At 44.9% G+C, this 17,345-nt stretch overlaps 2 protein-coding genes across 3 annotated transcripts in view; both read left to right on the forward strand.

Moving 5' to 3' along the window:
* Nucleotides 1-408: 408 nt before the first annotated feature.
* Nucleotides 409-9,270, forward strand: RDM1 (RAD52 motif containing 1). 2 transcript variants are annotated; one of them, XM_043466102.1, is made up of 7 exons: nt 409-537; nt 921-1,100; nt 3,787-3,909; nt 4,279-4,450; nt 5,325-5,420; nt 7,325-7,410; nt 8,865-9,270. In XM_043466102.1, exons 1-7 carry the CDS (start codon nt 442-444, stop codon nt 8,964-8,966), a joined length of 855 nt encoding a protein of 284 aa, XP_043322037.1. In that variant the 5' UTR covers nt 409-441; the 3' UTR covers nt 8,967-9,270. The 2 variants fall into 2 exon arrangements, with proteins under 2 accessions (XP_043322037.1, XP_043322046.1); XM_043466111.1 differs by lacking the exons at nt 5,325-5,420; nt 7,325-7,410; nt 8,865-9,270 and having other exon boundaries at nt 4,239-4,386.
* An 82-nt stretch (nt 9,271-9,352) lies between these two features.
* Nucleotides 9,353-17,345, forward strand: part of LOC122439765 (leucine-rich repeat-containing protein 37A2-like) — a 45,754-nt gene continuing 37,761 nt past the window's right edge. Inside the window, exons 1-5 of the mRNA XM_043465558.1 lie at nt 9,353-10,426; nt 11,975-12,043; nt 12,251-13,471; nt 13,565-14,229; nt 16,601-16,672. Coding sequence (XP_043321493.1) covers nt 9,431-10,426; nt 11,975-12,043; nt 12,251-13,471; nt 13,565-14,229; nt 16,601-16,672 — 3,023 coding nt within the window. The 5' untranslated portion in view covers nt 9,353-9,430. The remainder of the gene's footprint in view (nt 10,427-11,974; nt 12,044-12,250; nt 13,472-13,564; nt 14,230-16,600; nt 16,673-17,345) is intronic.

Consider the following 17,345-nt stretch of genomic DNA (forward strand, 5'->3'; position numbering starts at 1 on the left):
ACAAACACTCTTAAGTCCAAGTGTTGCATCTTTGGTGGTCATTTCTCACAGAGTCGGGACATCTAAAATTTTAAAGTTCAGTGGGTATTTACTGCTAACTACTTAGTACTCTAGTCTTCCCTGGGAGTCTGAAGATGAAGCCAGCTGCTACAAAGTCCGCACCCTCCGATCCAATAAACTAACCCTTTGGACTCAATCCACAAAATACACTTGTGTAAAATCACTAAACTCCAAAGTCCCCCCGGCGACGGAGCTGCGGAAGGGGAACTAGAGGCGGAGACCCACCAGGAGTGGGCGGGGCGAAGGGGAGGTACGAGCCCCGCCCTCGTCTCACTCCCTTGGCCACACCCCCTCACGCGCTCCTTTTAAAAAAGCGCGGGCGCGCCGTGCGCAGGCGCAGTGCGGCCTGCTCTCGAGCCGCGCACGCGCGGTGACGGTAGGATGGCGGAGTTGGTACCTTTTGCGGTTCCCACAGGGAGTGACAAAACCTTGCTTGTGTGGGAACTGAGCTCTGGACCCACGGCCGAGGCCTTGCAAGTGAGCCAGGCCGGGGTGGAGGGAGGGATGGAGAAAGCCGCCTAGCGCCCTAGTAATTGGGAGCCCCGGGGCCCTGCTTCAGCACCTCGCCCGCCTGTGGTCTTCGCTGAGAAGAATCTTAGTTCTAGAGCCGACTGGAGCGGTCAACTCGCCCTTAAAGATTTTTCGGAGATAGCTCCCAGCAGGCCTCACAATGCCTCCTAGTGCTTCTCGAAGCTTAGGAGTTCAGAGGGAAATTTGTTTGTGAAATGAGAAGTGTTTGGAGTTGCAGGCTCACCACCGTTGCCTGTGGCGAAGGGCTGGGGGGAATATAAGGGAACGGTCAATTTGGTTTCCTGGGCTTGAAATTTCCTGCTCTTACTTAAAGTAGGACCACCCTACAGCATTCTCTGTTCACAGTCTTCTCCCAGTTCGGCCTTCTGTATTCGGTCCGAGTCTTCCCAAACGCAGCAGTGGCCGGTCCTGGATTCTATGCCATCATCAAGTTTTATTCAGCGAGGGATGCTCACAGAGCCCAAAAGGCATGCAACCAGAAGCAGCTTTTCCAGAAATCTCCAGTGAAGGTGGGTCCAAATGTGGAATTCCTCGCTCCGCTGGGATGAAGTGCTGAATTTAAAACGAATAGGCCAACGTTTGTAAAGCGCTCTGGTTTACAGAATGCTTTCAGATGCATTGCTCCATTTACTGCCCCCCACAGCTCCCCATTTCTTCCCTCCACCCCCCTTTCTTTTCTTTTTTAAAGAAACTCGAGCTCAGGATGGTTAACTGACTTACTTAAGGTTCATGACAATAAATATGGAAACTAGAGGTCAACCCCAAACTTATTGATGTTAAACCCCATGTCATTTTATGCTGCCCCTTAATTTAGGAAATCTTCACAAGAGTTCTTTATAGTTATTTTTATATGAATTTTAAATGTGTGAGCTTGACAAAGTTTTTAGTCCATTGTAACATAAAGGATGCTTTATCATCATCATCATCATTCTCAAACTGCTTATTCAGAACTCCCTTCGGTTTCCAGAAAATGGTTAAAATATTCTTTAGTGTATGATTATTCTAATAATATGGCTCCATAGTAACATGCTAGCCAGTTTTACTTCCCCAGAGCCCCAGAATGAACATTTCATTATATGCCTCCATTCAGCCACCATTCCTTTTCCAAGGATTTTTTCAATTCCTCTGAATAGCTGAGTAAGGCTTAGATTTCCCAAGCCTTTCACTTTATAACTGAATGTCTCCTCTGGTTGGCTTCTTCTTTTTTTAAATATTTATTTATTTATTTCGCTGGGTCGAATCTTAGTTGTGGCGCCGGGGCGTGTGGGATCTTAATTCGCTGACCAAGGATTGAACCCACGTCCCCTGCTTTGCACGGTGGAGTCTTAACCACTGGATCACCAGGGAAGTCCCTCTGGTTGGTTTTTTGATCTGGCTACTTCCCACTGACCTTGCTGCCTATTCTTACTCATATTTCTTTCCTCACTGGTTTAACCTTGATTGAATCTGAGAACTGTCCTCAGACGTGACTCTAGGTACACTACTTCCCACTTTTGTACCCTGTTTCACACCTTCTTCAATCTGGGCTCTCCTCCCTATGATTGAAATGACATTCATAAAGAATGTCAAACATTCTTTAATTTGGAGACCAAAATCCGCCTGCTACTGGCTGTGACCATTTCATGTACCCACTTATATATTACTGAAAAGATTATGAAATAATGACTTGGTATCAGTTGTGAGTAATGAGTTCTTTTTCTTATACTGAACATTAAGACCATTCCGTAAGCTTAGGTTTTGAGATTTGCACACCATAAAACCCATCACTGATAGAGAAATGAAGGAAATATTCTGTAAGTCACTATATAGTTGAGAGGAAAGGGCATTCATATTAGATTTCTTTATGTAATGCAGAACCTTGAGTTTTTACCCCCCCTCCCAATTGTTTCCTAGTTTAATTATATGTTGTTTGCTAGCAAGAACTGTGGCAAGGTTATCCCAGATGTAGACTGTCTCTACTACGCTCAGAGCTCTTCTGAAGCTTCCTCATTGTCCAGGACAGCTGAATTATGACTCACCATACAGGGCCTAGCCTCCTACAAGACACTCAACATTTAAAAATTAGTCTTCATTTCTCCTTCCCAGCAGGCAGCTTCTGTTGGAGAAGGTAATTTCACTTTCTTATTTACTCATTCTTTCATTCATTCACTGAGTCAACAGACCCTCAGTCCTCTATTATATGCCAAGAATTATGCTTGTTCCTGGTAACAAGATATGGTTCCTTCCAGCACTTAAGAAGTTCATAAACTAGTGATAGAGGAAGATGCACAAACAGAGAAATAAAGAATTAATAATGCTTTGACTTTATTTGAATTTTTATTAATATATTTATATGCTACATACTGTTTAAAATGGAAATAGACATTTAACAAAGTGCTAGTGATGTAAAAAATCCACAGTAAAGTGATACTGTGTAAGTTATTTGGAGAAATAATGCCGGAAATACTTCTACTCTCAAAGAAGCTTGTTAATGTAGATGAACCTCTAATTCTTTTGGTTACTTATAAAATTTATAGAGATATGTGTATTCCCTCTTCTAACAGGGGTTAGTAACTTGGGGAGGGGGTGCTACAGATTAAGGTCCTACTTCAGTGGCAGGTCCATCTTATCTCCCCTTCAGGTCATATTCTCAAGCAGGATAAGATGGGGATAAGATGACTAAAAGTTTTCTTCCTTTGCTTACCCACAGCCCTATAATAGGCTTCTGCTGGGCTTCCTTGGTTGCGTTCATCATCACCTTCACCACCAGAGGTTAGGGAAACCTTCCGATGAATCGGGTTCTGGAAATGATGCAGAAAAGTACTGACTTATTAAAAATAATAAAGAACACTTATTTAGGGCTCACTGTGAACTCATTGTTTAAAATGTCGTATATAATCTTTACAGCCACTCAAATTGATTGGGGTTTCCCAGGTGGCTCAGTGATAAAGAATCTGCCTGCAGTTCAGGAGACGCGGGTTCACTCCCTGGGTGGGAAGATCCCCCAGAGGAGGAAATGGCAACCCACTCCAATATTCTTGCCTGGGAAATCCTATGGACAGAGGAACCTGGAAGGCTACAGTCTGTGGGGTCACAAAAGAGTCGGACACAACTCAGCAACTAAACAACACAACATGAAACTGGTATTGACAAACAGGTATATCCAAAATAAGTCTATGTCAGATTGTGATATTTTTAGGTTTCTTATGTCTTTAGATTCGTCTTGGCACCCAACATAAGGCGGTTCAACACAATGCCCTTGCCCTAAACAGCTCCAGATGTCAGGAATTGGCAAATTACTACTTTGGTTTCAATGGATGGTCAAAAAGGATCATCAAGGTAAACTCTGTAGTTTTTCTTTGACCAACCAGGCCCCTTTCAACATTGAACTCCTAGACTTTAGAAAGAAAACTAGAAATGGGCTACAGGGAGGAGATGGGAAAGACTTCCCCATGGAAGTATCTGAGCATGGACATGCCACCTAGAATTCATGATCATCTCAGTGACTTAAATGGTGGTGTCCATAATTTTCTCCAGTATTTGTGATATATAATAAAAAATAGTTCTCTGTACCTAGTAATTCATTTGCAAATCTCACTTGATTTTGAAGCTATAGGACACCTCAACTATTAACTGGGATTGATGGAGTTTTTTATTTTTCAAAACAGAATATTTTGAAGTATAACCTTTAATTCAAAATCCTAACAGCTTCAGGATCTTTCTGACCCTGAAGAAGAAAGGGAAAATGAAGATATTATGGCACCTCTTCAGAAGCAAAGCCTGAAGTTCTTCTGTGCTTTAGAGGTGGTGTTGCCATCCTACGAGTGCAGAAGTCTAGGAGTTGGCATGGCTGAGGAACCTTTGGATAACTTGGAAGAAGGTCTGTTTTCCTTTCTTTCTGAAACTCGCCTTTTCAGATACATCATCACCTTTGCCAAGCAGCTGAAGTCCAGGGCAGAGTTTTTCTCCTTTGCCACACAGGTTTTTAACTTAGGCAAAACCTGACAGGACCATGAACTTTAGAGTGTTAGAACTGACTGCCTGCCAAGGAGGAGGGAAAATTAAGGTTTTTGGTTTTTTTTTTCCATTTTTGGTTAATAATTTGTTTTCTGCTAAAATAGTCCTTCAAATACAGATCTCTTATGGCCTTCAGTTATCCCAACAAAATCATTCTCTAAAGATTTAAATCAACTCTTGTGTAAAGGTTCAGTCCTTTGCCTCCTATGGAAGGGCTTGAGTGGAGAAAGTCAAATGTAGATCCCTGGAAAGGGGATTCCCATTGGTATGGATTCCCATGGCACTTGGGCTTCAGTCAGAAGCAGGGCTGTTAGCAAAGGGAGTGGAGGAGGCCCCACCATCCACCTGAGTGAGTGATGCCTGGGGAGAGACCAGATCATCTGTCTCACTGTGTGAATCCAGCCCTCTCAATGCATGAGTCTGCAGGAGCGTGGCTGTAGCTTGTCCATGTGGAATCTGTGAGTAATGAGAGATTTGTGTCATGTTCTTGGCTTTCATCTCCCATCTAGTATTCCAGGAACTTCAAGAATAGATGTGAGCAGGAAAAACGTGCCGTGCCGGAATATAACTACATCATAGCCATTCAACCATACCCTAGTGTTGTGTTCACCCTTAGTCACTAAGATAATGATCTAAGAATCACAGGTGCATTTTTAAATTTTTAAACATATAACCTAGAAATCAGTTATCCAGATAAGCATTTTAAATTCACTTGTTTTGGTTGGATTTATCACTAGGATTATCACTCCTTATGAAAAGGAAGAAAACCCAGAAGCTTGCTATTCAGAAGGCTATGACAGATGCATTCCAGAAACTGCAGATTGTGGTTTTAGGTAAGACTTTTTTTGATTGTCCTTATAGTACTTCAGTTTCAATGAGCAATTAAACTTATTTGAAAAGTTAACTGGATGAAAATAATGGTTATCTAAAACACTACATAGGGATTTCCCTGGTGGTCTAGTGGCCAAGACTCTGTGCTCCCAATATAGGGGGCCTGGGTTTGATCCCTCATCAGGGAAGTAGCATGTGGCTCCCACATGCCACAACTAAAGATCCTGCATGCCACAACTAAGACCTGGCACAGCCAAGTAAATAGATAAATAAAAAGTAAAAAAAAAAAAATGTTTAAAAATAAATAAAACACTACATATTCTTTCAGTTACTAAATGTTTGCACAGCAACAGTCTCAAATTTGTTCTTTGTGGCATTTATGAGAAAAATGACACAAATATTATTGTCCCCACTGTTTAGATGTAGACTGACTTGCCTCAGTTCATACAGAAGGTGTTTGATCCCTTTCTTGTTTCTCGATTGCTGACTTATCATACGGAATAGTATGGTGACTATAAGCCTTGGACACCTGTGTTTGAGTCCTGACTTTGTCTCTTAGATTTTTGTTGTTGTTGCAATTTTAGGTTTTCTAGCCAGAGAGATTTGAAGGTATTAAATATCCCTAAGCTACAGTTTCTTTATCTATAAATAGGGTTAGTAATTCAGCTTACCTTGTGGGGGATATTGTAAGAGTAAATAAGGTAATGAATGTAAAAGTCTTAGAACCATGCCTGGAACATAGTAAGCAGACAAAATATTTCAATGATGATTATTATCGTTGTTTTCTTGAAGAATTGATTAGATTATGTTTTGGAATCAATTTCAGTTTTCATTTCTGATATATTGGGTGAATACGATTCTTATACACATTTTTGTGAGCCTTGAATGTGATCATGCTATTGAATAGCTTGATTATGTATCCTATTGAGTTATATAGGGTGAAAATGTCACAGGCTGTGCCCAATGGAAACTTCATGGTTGGTAGATCCCTGGAACAGAATTGCTCCCCTGTTTCACAGCCCTGCAGGCTTAGGGACTGAGAAATGCCAGCTAAGTTGTCAGAGACCTTATTTGCTTGTCAGAATTGACCTTGGACTGGTGTCAGCCTTCCAGCCTGGACAGTCGTTCCAGTGAAGTTTGACTTCTCTGGTCACCAGGCAGAATGTCCATGAGCTGTCAATTCCAGTAACAACCTTTGAGAACCAAACTAACTGTCTAGGTTGTTTGCCTATCCCTAATATGCAAATCGGAGAAGGCAATGGCAGCCCACTCCAGTGCTCTTGCCTGGAGGGTCCCGTGGACAGAGGAGCCTGGTGGGCTGCAGTCCATGGGGTCGCGAAGGGTTAGACGTGACTGAGCGACTTCACTTTCACTTTTCACTTTCATGCGTTGAAGGAAATCGCAACCCACTCCAGTGTTCTTGCCTGGAGAATCCCAGGGACGGGGGAAGCCTGGTGGGCTGCCCTCTATGGGGTTGCACAGAGTTGGACACAACTGAAGCAACTTAGCAGCAGCAGCAGCAATATGCAAATGGTGTTCCTTATATGCACTCAAAATTCCTTAAACCGAAAAGCCTGGTGGCTGTAGTTTGCCTTGAGGGAAGCTGTGTAGTCCAAAAGGTACATAGGCCAGTAAAATTCTCTCTCCAAAGCTTTGTTCATTGCATCTGGTAGAATTTTGGTCCCAAGTAGTAGACATTTGCCTCACTTCTAATATGACATTTCCTGTATAGTCCAGTGGTATCACAAATAGTAATGATATGTGTTGGATGTGGGAACTGCTAGGAAAATGCTCTTGTTTTCTGCTTTTAGAAATAAAAAGAGTGTCTAATTATTGGATGCTACCATTGTGCACAGGAAGTTTTGGAACAAAATTTCTGAATTGATATTTGTTAACTCTATTTCAGAAAGTGGTAAAATAGCTGTGGCGTATAGATCCTGTGAAGAAGTCACAGATGCTAGAACTGAAGAGGAACTACAGGATTTAATTCAAGTATGTGGAGAGAAAGACTCAAGGGATACAAAGCCAGGGTAGCCGTAATTCAAAACAACCAGAAGATTCTTGGCATGTCTGCTCAGCTCCATCCTCCTTAGGGAAATGTGAAACTCTGAAACTGCTTTTGAAGTAGGAAGTTTCTAGGACTTTTCCTGATGTCTGAGCCTTCTCTCTGACCCCTTATTTGAAATTTGGAGAGCAGAGTTGAGGACCATGAGGTACTTGAACAGTTGTGGACACAGGAGAAGACACAGGCCTCTTAGAACTCCCCTCAAACAGAATTGCGGGCATTTGGAAACAAAGTAATTATGGCTTTAATTTGTTGTGATTATGCTACAGTGTGTGGAAACTGTATTAATGTATTAATGCCTTTCAAATAATGTGTTTTACCCAGATCTCATATGTATTTTGTGTGAAATATTTTGCTGAAGGACCTTTTTGTAAACCAATTATATGAATGCCTCAAATCAGGGATTAAGTTGTCAAAGTAATTTTTAAAAGAAAACATTCATGTACCATATAGGATTAAAAAAAAAAAAAAAGAGCAAAAAATGTGTTTCATGTCATTGAGAACTTAATTTGGGGCTAGATTTCTGATTATTTAACCCACCCCAATGTTGCAAAGTTTGTTTTGAAGAGAAGAAAGTAGAGACAGAAAAGGTGGTTATGTCCTTAAAAACAAAAATTTTGAAAGCTTTTCATTCACAAAATAATTATTTTAATTCAATTTAAATCAAATAAGTCATGGAAACTTCAAACATGTCCAAGTTTGGGCTTTTAGAAGGCTAGCCTCCTGTGAAATGAGAGAGGAAAGGATTCGGTATTGATGCTAAAGATTTTGGAAACCTGATTATAAAAACAAATCCGTTCCTAAATGAGGCCAGTCTTCGAATCAGTTCCATTTAAAAAACCGTTAGGTTAGACAGTGGGGATAAGATGAAGCTCCCTTTCTCTTGGAGTTTAGATGTTAGAGGTCGTGCCAAAGAAAAAGGACTAGATTACTTAAAAGGACTGTGAAGAAAGTAAACTGCATGCTTAGTTACAGTATTTCAAGAAAATTATTTAACATGCTGACTTTTAACATCTTAAGTGTTTTCTCCAGGCGTGTACACAGAGTAGGGCTCTGTAAAGTGACACTGCAATTTTTTCTAGATTAATGGCTCTGTTGAAACAAGGTGGGATGGGGCAAGTTTTCCCATGGTAATGTAAAGGGCCATTCACTTGGTTGGACATTCTTTGCCAGAATGACTTGCTCACTTGCCCAAAGCCTCTCCTACAGAAATTTTGAAGTCATCACTGATTTGGTGGTAACCCCTAATAGCAGAGTGGTGAATTAATGACCAGACTTGGGTACTGAGAGTTTAGAGGAAAGAGCAACATTTTTGAATAACTTTAAAATTGTAAGGTGTGTTCCCCTCCCGCCACCCTAACTAGTGCTGCTCATTTTGCAGGTCAGCTGCTTTTCCTGGAAGCCGTGTGGCCAAGGGGAGGAAGAATGCCTCTCAGACTTCAGCTTTGAGGAGGAAGAGTTCACAGTGCCAGAACTGGACTAGCACTAATGAATTTCCTGGAATACTTGGCTCTGGAGCTTCCTTGGGAAGCTCTGCATCCCCTTCCACTCCTCCCCCAACCCCTGGGCTGCCAGCGTCCAGGGCCATTTAGGTCTGCAGCCCAAATCCTGCCTGGTTGCACGGAGCCAGGAGGGGCTGGGGGAGGCTGGGGAGAGGGCCCGGCCGGAGGTCACTGTCACCTGTGCGAGAGGAAGGATGGCTTGGTTTGCGCCCTGGTGACTCTGGGGAAAAGGCGCACTCAGATGGCGCAGATTGGTTCGAACCTAATAAAGGTGGCGTAACTAAAGGTGTCGTAAATAAAGGGCTGGACGCGGGGCGGGGGAGGGGCGCGCGGTTGCTAAGGGTGCGCGCGCGTTGCGGGCTCACATAACGGTTCGGCTCCCGCTCAGGGGCGGCGCCGGCGCCCCACTGGCCTGGGTCGCTGCGCCCGGGAGCCTCCGCATGTCATGTCCCGGCTGCGCCTCTGGTCCCCACGGCTCCTCCTTACCTGGCAACCGTTGTGGCTTTTGGTTCAGGCAGCTCAGCCTCTGGAGTGGGCCCAGGGCCCTGGCCAGTTGACCTCCGACCCCCCAGGGCTGACTGAGCCCTGGTCTTCACACTCCTCTGACCTCCCGCCCAAATTGCCCCATGCACTCACACCCCTGGCAGAGCCGGGGGGCTTTAATTACTTGACTTTCTCCTCTCCAGACCACATGTTGGCCCTGCCTCATGAGGATTTGAGTGAGACTCTGGTTCCATACCTGGACTCGGATTCAGCTGGAGAGCTGTTGGCAGAGCCAGATAAGTTTGCTATTCTACACGAGGATCTGGATGACAAGCTAACCCAGCATCAAAAGCTCCCAGAAGCGGTTCCAGTGCTAGATTGGGATCAGAATCAAGCCTTGGTTCTGCCTCCTCAACACAAAAGTAAGGCTAAAACTATAGGTCTAGATCAGGCTGAAAATCACCAATCATTTGAAATACTTATTCCACCTCTAGGTAGTAAGAGCTCAAAACCAACGAAGTTTATTGTTTCACCCTCAAACCTGAAGAAAGATCTCGTTAAGCATCGACCGCTTGCCAAAGTTGTTGTTGGAACTACAAGACAACTTGGAAAAAAAAATCAGGGTCTAGAAGAACTGCAGGATGATTATTTAGATTCCAATATGGATGCCTTTTATCCTGAGGAGAGCCTACCTATGGATTTTCTGGGGAGCCCAGATGAAACTCCAGAGCCCCCTGAGGCTGAAATTTCTTCATCTCAGCAGGAGTACCACACTTCCCGACCGTTGCCCACCGAGCTGTACGAATCTTCATCCCGACAAGAGACGCCTGAGGAGGCTGAATCTTTTTCATCCGAGGAAGAGGCCCAGGCTCAGCATCTGGAGCACACCAACGAGGTAGAACTACCTCTACTTCAGCAGGAGGCTCTGTCTCAGCCTCTGGAGGCACCTAAGGAGACTGTAGCTCGACCAGCAGCGCATCATAAAGTTCAGCAGTCACACTTGCACAATGTCACTGTTAAACCTCTGGATCTAGTGCTTACCGTGACTCCAGAAGTGACTAAAGAGGTGGAACCTTCTCCAGTCCAGCTGGGGGTCCTGTCTCAACCTCCAGAGCACTTTGAGGAGGTTGAACCTTTTCCAGCCCAACAGGAGGCCCCATCTGAGTTTCCAGAGCTACAAGATGTGGTTGAAACTCTTCCAGTCCAGCCGGAGGCCCTGTCTCAACCTCCAAAGCACCCTGAGACAGTTGCATCTCCTCTGCTCCATCAAGAGACCCCAACTCAAGCTCCAGGGTTCCCTACTGAGTATGTATTCCAAGTTCCAATGAGCGATGAAGTAGTAGTTCGACCTGGCATTCAGCATCAGGTTCATTCAAAACTGCACAGTGTTGCATTTCAACCTCATGATTTGGGACTTACCATCACTCCTACGCTCATTAAGAAAACTAAATTTCCTGCAACTCAGCAGAAGCCTCCAGAGACCCTGGGGGAGGCTGAACTTTCAAGTGAGCAGGAGCAACCGGCTCAGCCTTCTGAGCTTACTGGGGAAGATGAAGCTTTTCCAACCCAGCAGGAGACCACAGGCCAGGCGCCTGAGGAAGCTGAGCCTTCTTCAAGTGAACAAGAACAACTAACTCAGCCTTCTGAGCCTACTGGGGAAGTTGAACCCTCTCTCACCCAGCAGGAGACCCTGACTCAGCTGTCAGACTCTCTTGGAGTAGCTGGACCTTCTCCAGTCCAGGAGGAAGAGGCTGCTCTGTCTCCAGAGTCCCCTAATGAGGCCGAATCTTTTCCCACCCAGCAGGAGACCCAAGGTCTGTCTCCAGTGGAGACAGAATCTGCTGCAACACTGCTGGAGCAACCGACTCAACATTCAAGCATATCCAATGTCACTGTCAAACCTGCAGATCTTGAGCTTACCATAACCACAGAACCCACTCCGGTGGCAGGACTTTCTCCAAGTCAGCATATGCCTTTGGCTCAGTCCTCAGCGCCCCTTACTAATGCAGAATTTTCTGCATCCCCGCCGGAGGCCCCCACGCTGCTTTCACAGTTGCCTGAGGAAGTCGAACCTTTGCCAGTTCAAGTGCCAGCTCCAGTCCCATCTCCAGAGGCTGTTACCCAGATTACACCTTCAGAACAACAGGAGACGCCAGCTCAGAATCCACAGGCTCATGAGATTATACCTTCTCCACCCCAGCAGGAGGCCACAGCTCAGCGTCCCGAGCTCTCTAATGAAATTATAGTTATCTCTCCAGAACATCATGTGACAACAGTTTCCTCTCTAGGTCAACTTCTGCAGCGGCCCAGCGCCACTGTCAACCCTGTGGATCTTGCACTCACCATCACTCCAGCATTCACTAATAAGGTTAAAACGTCTCCACCCCAAAAGGAAACCTCAGCTCAGTCTACAGTGTCCCCTGGGCAGTTAAAACCTTTGTCAGTCCAGCAAGAGGTTTCAAATCAGCCACTGACTGCCTCTGAAAATGAACTTTTTTTGGTCCAGCATGAGCAACCAGCTCAGCCTCCAGAGGACACCAACGATGCTGCTACTCAACCTTTAGGAGAGAATGAGGTAACAGTCTCACCTCTGGGTCCAGTGTTGCCTCATATCACTGCTAAATCCGTGGATCTGGCGGTTGTCCTAACTCCAGGCTCAACTAAAGACCTTTTACATTCTCCAGTGAAGCTGGAGAATGCTGCTCATACTCCAGATCCCCCTGGGGGGGTTGAGCTTTCTTTAGCCCAGGGGGGACGCCCAGCTCAGTCTCCGGTTCCCCAGGGGAGCTCAACTGTATCTCTCAAGCCCCCCAAGGAGGTGGTGTCTTCTCCCACACAGCAGGTGCTTGAGACTCAGACATCAGAACCCCCTGAAAAGGTGGAACCACTTCCAGTCCCTCAGGGGACCCTTCCTCAGCTTCTACGGCCCCCTCAGAATGTAGGATCTTCTCCAAACCAAGAGGAGTTCCCAGCCCCACCCCTTAAAGAGACAGAACCTTCTCCAGCCCAGCAGGGCGGCCCATCTCAGCCTCCAGTGCCACCTACAGAGGTTGTAGCACAAACTCTAGTGCTTTATGAGGTGACATTTTCAACACCAGAACAGGATCAGACTCATCATTCAAACTTAACCAGTGCCACAGTCAAACCTTTGGCCCAGAAGCCTGTTGTAACTCCAGAACCTTCTACACCCCTGGAGGCGACACTTCCTAATCCAGAGCAGGTTCAAGTGCAGCATCCAACCTTGACTGAGGTCACAGTTCAACCTTTGGACCTTGAACTTACCATAAAGCCAGAGCCCACCAAGGAGGAAGAACCTTCTCCAACCATGCAGGAGCTACCACCTCAGCCTGTGGAGCCACCTAAGGAGGTTGTGGCTGATTCAACTCCAGGCCAGTATCAAGCTCAGAATCCAACACTGCCCAGTGCCCCAGTTCAGCCTCTCAACCCGGAGCCTACTGTAACTCCAAAGCCTACTGTAGAAGCTGAATCTTCTACAGCTCTTCACCCCAAACCCCCTGAGGTGACGCTTCCAAATCCAGAGCAAGTTCAGTCTCAATTGTCGGAGTTCACAGTTCAACCTTTGGACCTGGAACTTACCATAACTCCAGAATCCACGAATGAGGCTGTGTCTTCTCCAGCCATGCAGGAGACCCCAGGTCAGCATCCAGTGCAGCAAGAGGTGACTGTTCCAGTGCCAGCTCAGAGCCAACTGCTGCCCAGTGTCACAGTTCACCCATCGGGCCAGAGGCCTAACACAACTCCAGAACCTGTGACAGAGGCTGAATATTCCACAGGCCTGCAGCAGACTGCAGCTATTCCACCATACCCCGAGTTAACAGTGCCACATCCAAAGCCAGTTCAGTCTCAGCGCCCAACCTTGAGCGAGGTCACCTTTCAATCTTTGGACCTGGAACTCACACTAACTCCGCAATCTACTGTGGAGGCCGAACCTTCTCCAACCATGCAGCAGACCCAAGCTCAGCCTCCAAAACCCATTAAGGAAGTTGTAGCTCAGCCTCCATTGTATTCCGAGGTGACAGGTCCAGCACTCGAGGCAGCGTCGCCTGGCGTCACCGCTTATCACGTGAACCTGGAGCTTACCATAACTCCAGAACCTGCTACGGTGTCCGAACATTCTGCTGCTCTGCCGCAGACCACAGCTCCTCCTCCAGAACAGCCTGAGGGGACACTTGCCCATGCAAACCTGACTGAAGTCACGCTTCAACCTATGGACGTGGAAGTTAACGTTACCGCAGTGAATAATACAGAGACTGAGCCTCCTCCAACCCTGCAGGAGACCCCAAGTAAGGATCAAAGTCAGCCTCCAACATCACCCAGCATCACAACTTATCCTGCGAACCTGGAGCTCACCATAACCTCGCAACCTGCTATGGGGTCTGAATATTCTACTGCCCTGCAGCAGACCACGGCTCTCCCAGAGGTGACACTTCCACCACCAAACCTGACTCAAGCCACAGTCCCAACTGTGGACCTGGGAGTTAGCATATCTCAGCAGTCAAGGCCATCTGAGATGGTTCATTTTCCTTTGACTCCATTTTCAGAACCCAAAAGTCCCCCTGTTATAAAACATATACCAGGAAAGAAGCAACCAATACAGAATGCCACCACAACCATCAACGTATGTAAGCTCTGTACCTGCAAAGATGAGACGCTGTCGTGTGTTGGTCTGAGCGCAAAGCAGAAGCTCCACAGAGTGCCTGAGCCAGGGCCCAACTCCTATAATGGCACCTTCACCATCTTGTAAGAATGGCCTTTCTTTATTTGTTCTCTGCGTCCTGCCTAACATGGCAGCCCCTCCTCCAGGTTTTCCCGGGTCTTTCTCATCTCCCCAACCCACATTGACTGACTTGCTATTTTTAACCTTTTATTTGTTCTTCATTCTCCTCCTTACTATTGTTCCTTCTTCTCCAGTCTTTTACTTATAATCACCCCTAATCTTTTTTCCTTCTCTATTTTTTACCCCATTATTTAATTCCTTAACATCTACTCTTCTCCCATCTTTGCTCCATCCTCTTTACAGCAACATGTCCCTCTCCCCGCCTCATTGGTGGTGAAACAACAAATGGTTAAGAGTAGAGATTTCTGAGCTGAACTGCCTGGGTTTGAACCCACGTCTGTTATTTGTTAGCTTTGTGACTCAATTTCCTCATCTGTAAAGTGGGAATGATGATAGTCATCTCATAGGATTGTTGTGAGATTTAGATGAGTTAATACATGTAAAGCTCTTACATCAGTGCCTAACATATATGGGCTTTCCTGGTGCCTCAAACGGTTAAGAATCTGCCTGCAATGCGGGAGACCCAGGTTTGATCCCTGGGTCAGGAAGATCCCCTGGAGAAGGAAATTGCCATTTCCAGTATTCTTGCCTAGAGAATTCCATGGACAGAGGAGCCTGACAGGTTCCATGGGGTCTCAAAGAGTCAGAACCAACTGAGCGACTAACACACATAATATATGTAAAACTCTTACATCAGTGCCTAGCATATATGTTAGTGTTAGCTATTATTATATTCAGTTCCTCAGTTATATCTAGAATGCATCTTTGTCCCCTGACTTTCTATGTATAACACCCATTTTGTGCCCAACACAGGGCTAAGTACTGTGGGCACCACAGAAGTATGACATTGTCTGCAGAACATGACAGTGATAGGTGAGAAGAAAGGGGATGTGCTTTAAAGGGGAGATAATATGCAGTTAAGCATTAAAAGAGATACAGATATCTGCTGTAGTTCACCAGAACCTGTAATCATTAGGGTGTGGAGGTCAGGGAAAGCTACATGGATAAGTTAAAACTTCAGCTGGGACTTAAAACATTGGCTGTGATTTGTTAGAGAAAAAACAGGGAGCACGGTCTAGGCAAATGTGTGCCTGCGAGGATGATCAGGATTTCACAGATTAGTCTGGCTGTAAAAAGAAGTGGGTTGGTGGTGGTGGTTTAGTAGCTAAGTCATATCTGACTCTTTTTGACCCTGTGGACTGTAGCCCACCAGGCACCTCCACCCATGGGATTTCCCAGGCAAGAATTCTGGAATGGATTGCCATTTCCTTCTCCAAGGGATCTGACCCAGGGATCAAAACCACATCTGCATTGGCAAGTGAATTCCTTATCGCTGAGCCACCAGGGAAGCCCAAAAGAATTGGGTTAGAGAACAATGAAAGCTACAATTATGAAAAACCTTGGCTATCCTAATGGAGATTTGAAAGTGATGATGTAAGATATGCGGAGCCACTGAAAGTTTTCAAGCAAGAGAGACAAATGATTAAAACAATTATTTTAGATTCCATATGTAGACTGATCTTGAGAGGAAAGCTTGATTCAGGGAGACCAAATAGAATGGTCTAGCAAAATCTAGGGGTAGAGTAAGACAGGGCTGAATTAGAGTAGTGAGAGGAGTAGAAAGAAAATCATGAGAGCATGACAAAGGCAAAACTGACTAGATGTTGTCATTGACTAGCGCTGGGGGACTTGGGTATATGGGAAAGAGAAAAATCGCATATGTTGATGGGGCTTCCCATGTGGTGCTAGTGGTAAAGAACCCGCCTGCCAAAGCAGGAGACATAAGAGACATGGGTTGATTCCCTGGGTTGGGAAGATCCCCTGGAGAAGGAAATGGCACCCTACTCCAGTATTCTTGCCTGGAGAATTCCATGGACAGAGGAGCCTGGCAGATTACAGTCCATGGAGTTGCAAAGAGTTGGACATGACTGAAGCGATTTAGCATGCGTGCATGATGGGGAGAATGATGCTGGTATAACAGGTGGAAATACAGCAGTTGGGAAGGAGAGCTAGTTTGAGGAAGATGAGTTCCATTTTAAACATTTAAGGTTTGATCCCTGGGTTGGGAAGATCCCCCAGAAAACGGAATGGCTACTCACTCCAGTATTCTTGCCTGGAGAATCTCATGAACAGAGGAGCCTGGCAGGCTATAGTGCAGAGGGTCACAAAGAGTTGGACTAAGCACACACACTGGGAAGCTGTGGGAATTAAAAATCTGTTTTGTTTTTTTTTTTCTGCGTTTGAATATTCCCCATAAGGTGGCCATGGTTCTTTTACATATTCTCTTCATTCTTTTCCTGCCTATTCAAGGATATGACCTATGTTTCTTCACAGAAATTTCCAAGGAAACTATATTTCTTACATTGATGAAAATATATGGAAGGCATACCGTTGGGCTGAGAAACTGTGAGTATATTCTCTCCAAATGTGAATACAAACTGCTCACTGTTTTGTAAGATCCTTCTTGGTCCAGAATTTTGAGGTCAATAGCTGTCAGAAAAGGTATTTCCCCTTTCATCTCCCAAAGCAACCTATTGATTGAAATTCTGTGTTTATTTTGAAAATTAAATTTGGCAGGCCCTCTTTAAAATCAGTCATTTATTTTCCATTATATGAGTATTGTATGATTATATTCTCACTATGTAAAAATAACAGGTATAGTGAAAACCCTCCTTGCTCCCTAAACCCCATTCAAGCTGCTTTGAGTTTAGTATATATCCTTCCAGACTCTTTCCTATACATTTGAATACATATATATTTCCAGATAACCAAATAGGTTTGTTTTATGATTTTCTTATCTTTTTTACATAAATGAAACATCCTGCAACTTGACTCTTTCATTTCATGATGTCTTAGATTTCTTTCATTCCTAGTACATAGAGGGTTACCCCATTCATTTCAACTCCTGTGTAATATTCCATAGTATAAATGTATCACAGTTTAATAATGCCCCTGTTGAAGGACGTCTGTATGTCCAGTTTTCTTGTTGCATGCATTGCTGCAATGAGTATCCTCATACAGGCACCTGTGTGAATCTGGTTAGGTATTTCTGTAGACTAGATATCTAGAAATGGGATTG

Source organism: Cervus canadensis, chromosome 1 (genome assembly GCF_019320065.1).
Source record: "Cervus canadensis isolate Bull #8, Minnesota chromosome 1, ASM1932006v1, whole genome shotgun sequence".
Taxonomy (NCBI): Eukaryota; Metazoa; Chordata; class Mammalia; order Artiodactyla; family Cervidae; genus Cervus; species Cervus canadensis.

Coding starts and splice junctions, on each gene's coding strand:
- RDM1 (XM_043466102.1), top strand. CDS start 442: ATGGCGGAGTTGGTACCTTTTGCGGTTCCCACAGGGAGTGACAAAACC. Junction 538..920: donor CCACGGCCGAGGCCTTGCAA/GTGAGCCAGGCC, acceptor ACCACCCTACAG/CATTCTCTGTTCACAGTCTT. Junction 5,421..7,324: donor ACTGCAGATTGTGGTTTTAG/GTAAGACTTTTT, acceptor ACTCTATTTCAG/AAAGTGGTAAAATAGCTGTG.